This window comes from Python bivittatus, unplaced genomic scaffold (genome assembly GCF_059951505.1).
Source record: "Python bivittatus isolate LINGU-HERP-01145 unplaced genomic scaffold, Pbiv_v1 ctg000960_np1212, whole genome shotgun sequence".
NCBI lineage: Eukaryota > Metazoa > Chordata > Lepidosauria > Squamata > Pythonidae > Python > Python bivittatus.
The window spans coordinates 9770639-9784956 of record NW_028277124.1 but is presented as its reverse complement, the minus strand read 5'-3'; the positions used below and the strand labels follow the sequence as shown (position 1 = coordinate 9784956).

General features: G+C 42.8%; 1 protein-coding gene across 1 annotated transcript in view; it reads right to left on the bottom strand.

The window, feature by feature from the left end:
* Positions 1 to 12427, bottom strand: part of LOC112543392 (uncharacterized) — a 39792-nt gene extending 27365 nt beyond the window's left edge. The window contains exon 1 of the mRNA XM_088131359.1: positions 10050 to 12427. Within this exon, the coding sequence (XP_087987485.1) occupies positions 10050 to 12395 (2346 nt within the window). The 5' untranslated portion in view covers positions 12396 to 12427. The remainder of the gene's footprint in view (positions 1 to 10049) is intronic.
* Between the last annotated feature and the right edge of the window lie 1891 nt (positions 12428 to 14318).

Here is a 14318-nt window from a genome sequence, read left to right as displayed (position 1 = left end):
TTGTATTTGATATATTCAAATTCAGATATTTTCAGTGTGCCTTTAAGGTTGAGGTGTAGACAGACAAGGGTTTCAGAATGACGCATTCAGATTTCCAGAGGTGTTAGCTGTAATAGTCTATGCAGCAAAAATCTGAGGGGGATCATGTTAAGGATGAACAGATGTAATGTTGTATACTCTTTCATAGGTTAGAGTTGACTTAATCAGCTGCATGAAGGATATGCTTTTTTAAATAATAATAATAATAATTGCAAAAGGCAGCTTTACTTGGAAAAGGTTACATCCTGCGATGATACCTTTAACACCATCGAACAACATCTGCCTATCCCAGGTCCTTGGGAAGGACTCAACAGGTGGATAAAAATGCCAAATCCAGTCTAAACATCTGGCTGGCTGTGTGACCACCACCAACAACAATAATAATAACAATAATAGCAAGAACTGGTGGGGCCACAAAACAGACAAAGTAAAAATATGAAGAAGCTAAAGTGCTCTGGAACTTTAGAATTCAAATAGGCAAGCACCTGCCACACAACACCCAGCCTTAACAATTTTGATAAGAAAGACAAAAAAGTGGATAGTGTTCATTGCAATACCTGGAGACAGCAGAACAGAAGAGAAAGAAGTGGAGAAAATCACAAAATACAGACCTGCAAATAGAAATAGAACAACTGTGGCAAAAGAAAGCAAAGATAGTACCAATAGTAATAGGCACCTTGGGTGCAATCCCAGAACACCCGGAGTACCACTTGAAGACCATCAGCATTGACAAAATCACCATCGGTCAAATTGCAAAAGCAGCTTTACTTGGAACAGCTTACATCCTGCGACGATACCTTTAACACCACCAAACAACATCTGCCTATCCTAGGTCCTTGGGAAGGACTCAATAGGTGGATAAAAATGACAAATCCTGTCTAAACAACTGGCTGACTGCGCAACCAACTATAATAATATCATCCTTCAATTTTAGGTGACGTTACTAGGTGGATCCAGTTTCTACTCATGTTTCAAATATCCAGGAACTTGAAATAAATCTATAAACACTTTATTCAGTCTTGTACTATGTACTATGTAATTTTTACATAGCCAAATCTGCCTCGGTCTTTCAGGTCAACTTAGGGCTGTGATATCAAGCAGATACTGAATAGATGGAACTTTCCCAACCACTAGATAGAGATGTTTCTGGAAAATGTATGGCTGATACAACTTTTCAATGTGTGGTTTGCCCATCCCCTACTCCTACCCCCAAATCCAGCTACTACTGTGGTTGTTCGGGCAGAAATTTAACAAATCCAAAGTTCATCCACAATCATGACCAAGAATTGAATCTGGGCCCTTTCATCTATAAGGCAAATACTCTCTGACACTGAACTGTTATGGCCCTTCTCAGTCTTTATAATGCTATATTTTCCCAATCTATATTCCCCCAGTATATTTCCCCATCTATATTCCCCAATCTATATTTCCCCAGTCTATATAATGCTATATTTCCCCAAATCTGGGCTGGCAATGTGGAAGTTGGATTAAATCTTTGTTAATCAAAAATGACAAAGTAGGCTCGTAACTGCCTTGGGAGTAGGGTATAGAGACACAATAGTGATGAAAAGTTGTGCCCTCCAAGATGGCATGCACTGTTCAAAGGGACTAGGGTTAATTTATAAAGGGTCTCATACTAAGTCATGGCTTCTCGAACTATGAATTGCAACCTCAAAGTCATTGGAAGCAATTTAGAGGGCAAACCTGTCCTGACAAAATGGTAGTACTATAAAAATTTACTCTGGGCCTGCCTCCCTGCTTTGACTGAATACAACGGTCAGCTGCAGTACCATTTGAGAACCCCTGTGATACGTTAGTTTTGCAGTTTAATAATTAAAAGTATGTGGTGTATTTATTTCTTGCCCAAACCTTACAATTAAATAATTAGTTTTATTTTGGGGAAAATTTTGCAGAAATTCATTTATCATTTTTGGATGTTGCGGTACTACAGTTTGAGAATCCCACAGTAATAAAGACTTCTGGAGGGGATCATAAAGTGATCTTGTGAACTCAATAAATCCTAGAAGAGAACCCTCACTTACTCATATTGATTTATGCTCAACAACATGATTGAGAACTAAGCTCAGTAACGTTTATAATAATAGTGCAGCTAAATGAAAAAGGGAGGACAGAGAAAGCATTAATAAATACAGAGAAGGGTTGTGATAACAGGTGCCTGGAGTTCAGCTGTCACTCTAATGAGAAGGAAAAACCAAAGGAGAATGGGAAAAAAAATAAAAGAAAATATGTGAGAAATGTTTGGCTATTCCTGCTTTTCATTGGTGGCAAGCTACAACAGACAATGATCAGAATATTCTAAACCAATATGCTCTGTTGGGAAGGATAATCACCAGCCCTGAATGATGCTGTCTTTGTACATGATGCTGTCACCTTGTGGAAACCAAGCAATTCTGAGCAGTGAACTAGGTCATAATAATGCTTGGATGGGAATCTTGGGAGAAAGTAGCTACATAAAAATCTTTATGAAATTCTGAAAACAAAATGGGACATACATTGGAGGTGGAAGTGGAAACAGTAACTATTAGAAATAGCCCAGAATTGTGGAAGTAACGTCAGGAAGTTTAACGTGCTGTTGGTGAAAGATGTAAACATGAAAAGACTTCTTCAGATATGTCCAAAATGAGAGGAAGACAAGTGAATCAATATACCAGCTGCTTAACAAAGACAGCAAAATACTAACCAAAAATAGAAAATATTGAATTACTCAACTCTTTTGGGTCAGGCTTCACTATGATAAAGATATGTACCCCACCAAGAAATTGTAGAGAAGAATTTTAGGGTGAAGTGCAGGATTGAAGCTTGACGTTGGTAGAAAAAGTGTCAGCAAATATCAATTTATTTTGAAAATGAAACAATTTAAATATCCAGGACCAAATGAATAGCATTCTATTGAACTGAAAGATCTTGCTGATGGTCAGGTTGAACCAACCTTCCTTCCTTCCTTCCTTCCTTCCTTCCTTCCTTCCTTCCTTCCTTCCTTCCTTCCTTCCTTCCTTCCTTCCTTCCTTCCTTCCTTCCCTCCCTCCCTCCCTCCCTCCCTCCCTCCCTCCCTCATCTGCCAACTCAATTCAAATGAACTCTAGATGAAGTATAGTTATTAAAAATGTAAACAACAACAGTCATAATAGTATACCCCCCATCAGTCAGGCTTTTGCCAGTTTCTAGAAAACTAAGAGTAGGAACCATTCTCACTTTTGGGAGGGACACAGTGTTCCTTCACAACACACCTTCTATTAAGAGGCAAATGTCAGCAAACAGGTGAAGTGCTACATGAATGGAGGAGGGTCAACACTGTCTCCCTCTACAAAAAAGGGGAAAAGGAGAGAAAAATGCAGTGTTCTTTACTAAGAAAACAAATCAAGTCTACAAATATGGGATGAGGAATACCTGATTTGATAAGTACTTGTATAAAAAATTTTGGAATAGAAGTTGGTTACAAACTGACTAGAAGTTAGCAGTGTGATAAGGCTGTGAAAAAAGAAGAAACGCAATATAGATTTCACTGACGGTTTTCAAATCATGGAAAGTAATTGTTTCAGTTATTTTTAAATGGTCACATCCTGCTTCAGGTATTATGTCTAGCTCTGGGCACTGCAGTTCAAGGCAAACTGGAACAGACTCAGAAAAGCTGAAGAAAGAGGATCAGACCAATTTGAAATGATGTAAAATGTATGACTTTTTTTTTCTTTATAAATATGACTGGTCACTGACCTCAATAACATTATACAGGGGTTTATTAAAGACACAGAGAATGTATGTATGTATGTATGTATCATATTTACAATATATAGCTGTCCATCTCACACAAAGTGACTCTGGGTGGTGTACAACAATTAACAATTATTACCTATTCTGTTCTCTATATGTACCCGTCTATTATATTCTTTGAAATTAACTATTGAAGGGCTAATATCAAAGGGCACAAGGGAAGGATAGACAAAAAAGATGAAGAATGCAGATTGCAACCATCAGATAAATGGTAAATGGAGACAAAGGCAACATTTATCATGATTGTATGGCCAGTACTAATACACAAAGACATCTAATGCTTTCATTACTTGAGAAAGGAACTGAAAGCATCCACAAGAAAGAAAAGGACAAGGCGTGTGTGAGACTAATCTATTGTGAGAACCATGACCTATACAGAACAAAAGAAGGAAGTGTGGTGTTGGAAAGCTGAGATTCATCTAGAAAGAGCCCCATAGAGTCACCCAACTCCCTTTGGTCTACCTGGCCAGTAAATAAGAAAAGCCAAGTTTCCTCTTCAGAAGAAAAGACTAAGCCAAATGTCTTAAAACATCACACAGTAGAAGTTACAGGAAGGGTGTTTCAGTGCTAGCAGAAAATTTCCTCACAGTACTGGCACTCTGACAGGGTAACAAATTGCCCAGAGAGGTGGTAGGCTCTCTGAATGAGTTCAACCAGAGGCTGCAAAGGTGTCTGTCAAATGTTCTTGAAGTTGGATTTCTGCACAGAGCAGGTGATTGGCTTCAGTGAGATAGAGATAGAGAGGTAGATATATTTCAGTTCTACAACTCAATGAGTTTATGAAAATTGATATTAATTATTTGTGTAGCCTTTGGAATAATGAGCTTGACTGTCTTTGTTTTTCAAAACATTGGCAAATTGGTAGAAAAATAGTGGAACACTTAAAGTTGCTTTATGGATAATTATTTGTATTTGTATTGAATTATCTGTATATTTTGCTCTACGTGACCAGATCACCTCAACACATTTCTTTTCTACTGCTCATTCACTTTTGTATTTTGCACACATTCATTCATCCTGTCTCTTTTTCTTTTACCAAACACTTCCTACTAAATTCAACTTACTTTTATGTTTCTTGTGACATACCCCATATAGCAAAGTGGACACAAGTTCAAGGAAGAAAGCAAGGATACAGTGGGATTGAGTGCAGATGTCTGGTTGTCTCTACATCAGGAATGCTGTCAGAAAGAACTGCAACTTCCTGTACTGTATCTTAGACTGCTAATTACACTTTCTGAGAGAAATGCTATTTCATTAAGATACCGCATTTATCGGCGTATAACATGCACTTTTTCCCCTAAAATTTGTGGCTGAAATCCTAGCTGCACGTTATACGCCGATATCCTCTGCGGTTTCTCACCTCAAGCAGCAGGGCTGGGAGAGCAAAGCACCGGCAGCTGGGAGAGGATTTCTTTTTTGGCAGCCATATCCCAGCGCTGCCGCTCCAGACGGCCCCAGGGGGAGGTGCAGGGCCTGTGGCTTGCTGTGCAACGCCCCCTGGCTGCTTGCTGAGAGCTGCGCCTGGCCCCTCTCAGATCGCCCCAGGACTGGCGAACATGGAACATGCAGCCTCTCCTCAGGCTCCCTGCGGCCTTGCCTATTCCTCCCTCCTTCCTGTCGCTGTGTCTGCGTGTGTGTATGTGTGTCTCCAAAGGCTGCACTGCTTTGGGAGCACGGGAGAGTCTGGGGACCCTAGTTCTCCAGTACTCCTTGTGTCAGAGCAAAGCGCAAAGAGCAGATCTGTAGGGTCAGAGGCTCGGTGTGGCAGGAGGTGCCCCGCTCTGCCCAGGAGCTCCTTGTTTTCATGTTCAAAGCCTGTCTCCTGTGCCCTCCTCGAGTCTCTCAAAATCACTGAGCAGCAGGGGAGGAATAAAAACTGCACAAACGTGCAGGCACGCACACACACCCCTGCTCTCCGTGAGACATACACTCACACACACACAGAGGCGCTTAACTCTTCCTCCTCCACAGCATACTCGGGACAGCGCTGGTTTGCAAAGTCGCAGGCCTGGGGAATGGGTGGTGCGCGGCTCCCTGCCCACCCCGTTTTAGCAAACCAAGGAGCCCTGCAGTGCAGCCTTCTGAGGAGCGCAGATCCCCTCACCAGGGCAGTGCAGAGCGGCGCCGGCGCTCACCTCTCTGGACTGCGCAGTCCCTCAGCCAGGGCAGAATCAGAGGCTCGGTGCAGTGGGAGGTGCCCCACTCTGCCCGGGAGCATCTGGCTTTCCTGTCCAAAGCCAGGCCTCCTCTGCTCTCAGCGACACACACACACACACCCCTCTGCTCTCGGTGAGACACACACACACTTAACTCTTCCTCCTCCAGGTGCAGGGCGCTCAGGACAGCAGCTGGTTTGCAAAGTCAAAGGCCCAGTGAATGGGTGGCACGCGGCTCCCTGCCTGCCCCGTTTTAGCAAACTGAGGAGCCCTGCGGATCTGCTCTTTGCGCTTTGCTCTGACATGGTCCTGGACTCTCCCATACTCCCAACAGCGAGGTTGAGCCCTGAAGGAAGGGGGATGCCCCTCTGCGCCAAAGTTTCTCCCCACCGGAAGGAGGGAGGAACAGGTGAGGCCGCGGGGAGGTGGAGGAGAGGTTGCATCTTCCGTGCTCACCAGTCCTGGGGTGATCCAAGAGGGGTTGGGCGCAGCTGTCAGCGGGCAGCCAGGGAGGCATTGTGCAGTGCACCACGGGCCCCGCGCCTCCCCCTGCGGCCATTTGGAGTGGCAGTGCTGGGTTGCGGCAACTGACAAAAAAGAAATGCTCTCCTGGCTGCTGGCGTGGGTGATGTTACTAAAGACTGCAAACAGAGGAGGCATACCCTAATAATAAATTACTGTACCCCCCAATCCACTCGGACCACCAGGGATTTTTAGCCCCTACTGGTCCACCAGAGATCTTATCTGCCTGCCTGCTGCAGACAGGTAAGCAGGAAGAGAGGGAATAAGTACCAGTATGGCAATAAACAGATTACCATTACTATACACTACACACAACTAACAAACACTAATGGTACACACACACTACACACAGCCAGCCTACAACATACAAAAGAGGCACTTTTTCTTTTATATTACGTATTTACCTTATAAGTGATATAAATATTAATAAACAAAAAGTTCAGAGCTCCCTTTATTTTGCTTCCAAGTCATATATTTTAAATTTACGTTTTTTTATTCAAACTTTCTTCTTAAAATTAAGATGCGTGTTATACACCTGTGCATGTTATATGCCAATAAGTATGGTAATTGGAATGTTAACATAAACAAATCAAGGCAGAATGAACTATTATGTTAGTCTGATTGGAAACTGCCCTTCACGCTAAGTATGTAGCTGGTAAAATAACTATGAAAAGGATTGACCAGCATGGATTACAGAGAGTGGCTGAGAGGAGGGAGTTCATCATTCCCAGTTCTGTCTGTGGATCTATTCTTTGGTGCAGCAGATTGGGAGTGAAAGTTGGGGTGTAGTGTGGTCATGTGAGGGGTGGTTCTGCTGTCCCTTAAAGAGGCAGTAGTTTGCCTGCTCCTAAGAAGCCATCATTAGAGCCAACTGTGCTAGACAATTTTTGTCCAGTTTCCAAACTTCCTTTTTTAGAAAAGGTTGTAGAGAAGGTTGCAGAGATTTCCATCTTTAAGTTTAATGGCAGTTCCCCAGTCAGAATTGGTGTGGAATCTGGTGGTCCTCCTGGACTTTCAGTTCCTGCTTGAAAAGCAGATAGCAGACATAGCAGGGGGGCTTTTGCACAGGTTTGTCTTGTGTACCAGTTGCTCCCATTCCTGGACTGGGAGGCCTTGCTCATGGTGACTCATGATTTAGTCACCTCTCATTTGGATTATGGTAATGCACTCTACATTGGGCTGCCCTTGAAGAGCACTCAGAAGCTGCAGCTGGTCCAGAATGCAGTGGTACAGGTAGTTTTCGGCATTTCTAATTACACCCATGTAATACCAGCGCTCTGCAAGCTGCACTGGCTCCTGGTTGGCTTCTGGGTGCAGTTCAAGGTGCTGGTCATCACGTATAAAGCCCTTCATGGCTACTTGCAGGACCGCCTTTCTCCTATTCTTTCTGCCCACATCACCATATCTGGTAGAGAGCATGCTCCAGGTACCTTCTATTAAACAATGGCATCTTGTTGGACCCTAGAGTCATTCTTTCTTGGTGGCTTCACCTGCCCTGTGGAACAGCATCCCCTGGAGATTTGGATGGGCCCAACCCTCTTAGTCTTTCACAAGGCATTGAAGACCTGGCTCTAGGCAGTTGGGTCAGAGTGGAGATAAGCTGTACTAGTATGGATGTTTGATAGGTAATAGTTTATCCTTGGGCGTCAATGGGCATTATGTTTGGGGGTTTTGTTTGTTTTTAATCTTGTAAACCACAGAGTCTTACACAGCCACAGAGCCACTTTTGGTGAGATGGGCAGCTATATAAATGACATAAAGAAATAAATGATATAAAAGCTAAAACAACATTAAGAAAGAGGATAATTTAAATTGATATGCAGTCTGATCATGATAGAAATTCCCTAAATTTAATAATTGGGAATAGAATCTTCAACTCCAGGTGGTAAATTACTTTGAGAATCTCTATATAATGAAGTATTGCAGAATATTTATTTTTGTGACATTTAATCCACTCCTCAACAATTCTAGAAGACAGGAATAAAAAATAACCATAATGTGAAAGAATTTGCTCTTGTAGGGAGCTGTAATAGAAACTCCAGCTCAAGATTTCCAATACTGCTCCTTTTAGGAGAATTTTTATAATGGTTTGCTCTATCCTGTAATCCGTAAAATTCCTGGGGCTCAGATTAAATTTATATTGGCTACTTTGCAATTAAAGTAGCCCTTGTTGTTGTTGTTCAGTTGTTAAGTCATGTCCGACTCTTCGTGACCCCATGAACCATATCGCGCCAGGCCTAGACTAACATAAGAAGCTGCAATCTTGTGTCTGGCTGCCAGTCAGGCTTGGTGTTCTCTTTAAGATTCACGTAATTTACTATTTCCAAATAACTGTCATGGATTAAGTGATGGCGTGCTTTACAGAGCACGTTAGGACATTGACTTGTTTCCCAAAATATACTTAATCTTTAATTATCCTACCCAACGTTAGGCTAGTGCATGAAGTGTAAATCAAATGATACAGATATAACTAGAAAAGAGAGAGAGAAGTACTTTAAAACAATGTAGACAATGTACAGATAGTTCTCAAGTTACAGCAGCAATTGGGACTGCAATTTCTGCTGCTAAGTGATGCTGTCATAAAGTGTGATGTCATGTGACTGCATCACTTAGTGACAGCAATCCCTGCAGTTCCTGTTGCTGTTGTTAAGTGAAAATTATGGGACGTTAAGCGAGCACCTCCTTGCAACTTCCTGCCAGCTTCCAACAACCAAAGTCAGCAGGGAAGCCATCAGGAAGTTGCAAATCCTGGGCAGCTCACAAGCAGGCCAGCAGGCAGGTAAGTGGCTTTTGCCAGGTGGGAGAGGGAGCACAAGTGGCCAGGGAGGGTGCACAAGTGGCTAGGGAGGCATGGCATGAGGGCAGGAAGGCTTGGGGAGGGTGCACGAGGGTGTGCAAGTGGCAGGGAAGATGTGGAGCAAGCACGGCGGGGTTTGGGGTGGCTGCTGCCTGGGTGGGGGAGGGTGCACGATGGTATGCGAGTGACCGGGGAGGTGCAACATGAATTCAGAAGGCTCAGGGAAGGTGTGTGAGTGGCCAGCGAAGTGCAGCGTGAGTGTAGAGGGGGTGGGGAAGGGTGCGCAGATAGGGGAGACTTACCTGAGCAACGCTCAACCTTCTTTGCTGGCTTCTCCATTGACTTTGTTTGTAGGAAGCCAGCAAGGAAAATAGCAAATTGCAATCATGTGACCACAGAATGCTGCAACCATCATAAGTGCGAGCAGGTTGCCAGGTGCCCAGATCATGATCACGTGACCATGGGGGTGCTGAGACGGCCAGAATTTCAAGGACTGGTCATAACTACCACTTGTTCAGCTCCATTGTAATTTCAAATGGTCGCTGAATGAGTGGTTGTTAACCGAGGACTACCTGTACAGGAATTGTGATCTATACTCTTGACTAAATTTTAAAGTAAAATCACCTGTTTCTTTAACAGGTAACCAACGAGTCGCTCAATAATAAGTAATATAGCAAAAAGAAAAAGAAAAGAAAAAAAGGAGAATAAACAGAAAGAGGCTGCATTAATCGCATGGTCTTCCTCACCTCTTTCTTTGCACCATTACCTGCAACCTGCACAGATGTATCTTGGAGGCCAGAGGAAATCCTATTGTTCCCTGGGACATTAACATCTCCCACCGAAAAGACAGGAATGAGGGGCCTGAGAAATCGGAACTCACTACTTAAGGATCCACCAGTCAAACAAACATCATAACGGTAAGTCCTGGAAAGTGACCCATTCTGTGAATCAGCACAGATCTCTGGGGTATCAACATTGGCATCTGGGAAGTGAGGAGGCTCATTGTTTTGAGGATCCTTCTTGAGGGCTTTGATCACAATAAACACAACAATGCACACCAGGAACACAGAGGAGACTGCAGCCAAGCAGATCACCAAATACTTGGTCAACGTTTTATCATCTTCTGGTTCTTGCACACTGACATCCACCCTCCTCAGGAAGGGATCCGAAAAGCCATCCACAAGAAGAATATTAAGCAATGCAGTGCTGGTCTGAGGAGGAAGACCGTTGTCTCTGACCAGTATAACAAGCCTCTGTTTGTTTGTGTCTCGCTCGTTCAGGGCTCTCCTGGTTTTCACTTTTCCATTCTGCGCTCCTATGCTGAAAAGTCCAGGGTCCGTGGCCTTCAGCAATTCATAGGAAAGCCAAGAGTTTTGACCAGAATCTCCATCCACTGCAACCACCTTGGTGACCAGATAGCCGGCCTCTGCCAACTTGGGAACCAGCTCATTGCATGGGGATGTGCTGTTCTGGAGGGGATACAGGAAGAAGGGAGCGTTGTCATTTTCATCTATGATGATGATTCGGACAACCACCTCTGAGCTCAAGGAAGGAGAACCACCATCGGTTGCCCTCACGGTAACTCTGAACTCTCTTATCTGCTCATAGTCCAGGGATCGGAGGGCATGCACATTTCCAGTTTCAGAGTTGACTGAGATGGAAGAGGGCACAAGGCCATCACCACCCTTCCCAGGCAAAAGTGAGTAACTCACTTTAGCATTCAGCTTTGTGTCCAGATCCACAGCATGGACTGAGCCAATGAGCAAGCCTGGAATATTATTCTCACGGATCTGCATGTCATATAAAGACTTTTCAAAAAGCGGAGGGTTGTCATTGACGTCGGAGATCTGAACATTAACCATTCTTGTTGAAGTGAGCCTAGGAGAGCCCCAGTCAATGGCTGTGATGGTGATGTTGTACTCAGCAAGGGTCTCTCTGTCTAGGGGACTTTGCAGCACAAGCTGATAAAAGTTATTTGTGGTGGCTTTCAGCACAAAAGGGAGGTTCATCTCCACGGAGCAGACTGTTCTGCTGTTGTCTCCAGAGTCTTGATCTCTAACACTGAAGAGGGCCACCATTGTGTCTGGGGGAGAATCCTCCTTTAAGATGCTGGTCAGAGATATGAGGGACACTTCTGGGGCGTTGTCATTCACGTCTTCAATCTCTATCAGTATTTTGCAGTGACCTGAAAGGCCCCCTCCATCTGTTGCTTTGATGTTTATGCTGTAACTCTTTTCTTTTTCATAATCCATCTGTCCGCAAACAGTGATTTCTCCAGTCCTTTCATTTAAAAAGAGCAAATTGCTTATTCTTTCAGGGATTTGATGGAATGAGTAGAGGATCTGTGCATTTGAACCAAAATCAAGGTCCAAGGCCTCCACCTTAATCACCAGAGTTCCCTTAGGAATGTTTTCTTTTATTTTTACCTTATATTCAGACTTACGAAATTGAGGAAAGTTATCATTAATATCTAGAACATTGATACTAATTTGCATTGTGCCTGTTTTCTGCGGCACTCCTCCATCAATAGCCATCAGAGTCAGTCCAAGGTTTGGCAGTTTCTCCCTATCTAGTGTTTTTTTCAGAATAAGATACATATTTTTACTTCCATCTTCCTGCTTATGTACTTCAAGCTGAAAATGCTCATTGGGACTGAGGGTATAGTTTCGAATGCTATTCTCTCCCAGGTCCTCATCTTGAGCTAATTCCAAGGGGAATATCATACTTTTAGGGACATTTTCAGGAATGTCCACCACCACTTTGTTTTTCCAAAATTTGGGAGCATTGTCATTTACATCTTCTATTTTGATTTCAATATTTAAGATATCTAAGGGGTTTTCCAGCACAATTTGAGATAGAAGTAAACAAGGGTCATTCTGGCCACATAAAGCTTCTCTGTCTAGTCTATCATGAATCAACAGATTCCCAGTATGGATGTCAAGGTGGAAATATTTCTGAATGCCATCAGAAACTAGACGTGCTTTGCGTGTTGTGAGCTCCTCTGTTTTCAGTTTCAAATCTTTAAGCACATTAGCCACCAGAAAACCCTTTTTCTTTTCCTCAAGGACAGAAAGGCGAATTGAAGTACACATTACTCTAACAAATGAGAAAAAAAGAAGGAAATACAGACCTTGTCTTTTCCAAAAGTAATTTTCCATGATTCCAGTCTCTTCCTTGTAAGATCAAGTTCTGCCAAAATTCAGTCTTTCTGACTTCCTTTCTTTATGATTTAATTGCACAAATCATTTTTTATTCTTCCTTATTCACTGTTTTACCATCTTATAATCTATATATGTTTCATCGCAAAAGAATCAGATTTCTCATGTTCAGTTTTCTTAATAGCTTTCTTGTCCTGATATTGAGGAAGATATAGAACAGAACTGAATTTCTTTGTTAATACCGCCACCATGTGGTCAAGCAGGCAAACATATACTGTATATTAACATGGTTTAGTCACAAAGAAAGATTACATTGAATTCATCCTTATCTATCCAATATAAATACTGCTAGCCGCCCAAGCAAAAGAGGATTATCTTTTTACTTATGTGACCAGTGAAAAAAAGAAACAGAGAGATACCTGGCACTAGAAATTTCACATTATGATAAAACCTGTAATCCAGTTCTTTCAAGGTGTAGTTCATATGACTGTGGGCATATCCACAGTTACACTTTAAGCTGTTCATTTTCTGTGTCCATGCATATCAAGTCTACACACGTGTAAGAAAAATATGTCTGGAGTGGGACACTTTGCAACAGCTTTCAAGGCATTCAGTCTGGACTGCAGGCAACCAGGTCCCCACCCTGGCAATTCCTTTGCTGCTGCACCTTCCCACCTTAGTGTCCCAGAAAAGCAATTGTTACTTGTGTTCCTTCCTATGGGTGGGCCTTCCTGGACATAAATACTTTTATAACACTGTAAGCTGTATAAATATGTATAGAAATATATCTATACATAGTGAAGTTACATTTATATATAACAAGTTGAAGCATCAATGTGCATCTACAAGCAGGTGCTCACAAACAGCTTTAAAATAAATATTAATTTCTTGTTAGTCCTTTTGCAGTGTAATAACTTCTAAACCTTCCCTTTGCCATCATGACTAAAATAGGTAAGAGATTTGCCTTGTATGACAGAGGTGGCTGATTCAAAACCCAGCAGAAATGGGGGTTGGATGGGAGTTAATTTTCTTTCCTTTTGCTAATTAGTTTTCCCTAGCTATAGTAGCCAAGGGCTTTTAATAATACTAAGAAGGAGGAGGAGGAGGAGGAGTGGTGCAAGGTTCTACTACTTCATCATTTCAGCCAGTAAAAGGGTTTCACTCCCCTAGTTAAGGGGGCATTCTTTCCTCTCTGAAGTAGTTAATTAATTGCTGTGGTTAGTCTGTAAGGAAGCAAAGTACTCTAGCCAAAATGGACAAGATCACTCAGTAGGAAAATGTGCCTGGAAGTCAAGTCTGGGATGGGAGGGAGATGAGTAAAGGCTGACATTTTCTGTTCCTGCCCTCCAAAAACAGTAGAAGCCTCTTTCAGGTGACAGGACAACTAGGCAGTGCGAATAAACCCTGTATTACCACCCCTTTGGAATTAGCTGCTTATAGTAAACATACTGGGTATCATCAGAAGATTGATAATGTCCAGGACTTCTGGGTAAGAAATGGTGAGCTAACATTTCCGAATAAGCAGAGATGATATAGCAGCCATGATCGAAGGACCAGAGAGTAGACCAGGCCCCCAAGAACCTCTCTGGATAAGGAGAGGGCAGGAGATTGCCCACTTGTGCTCTGGACAGCTGCTCCTCCCAAGGAGACCACAGGATAGTGGTTTCCCACATATTTGAGTGCCAGGAGATGAAGGGAAGCCATCACACTCTCAACCACAGTGAAGCCTTTTAAAGGACACTGGATTCGCTTTCTAATCACTCTCAGAAATTACCTGTTTAACTATCTTAAGGCTATTAGAGATCTTCAAAACGACAAGTTTGCAAAGCCACCTGGTGAGTTTACCTTCATTCCAGA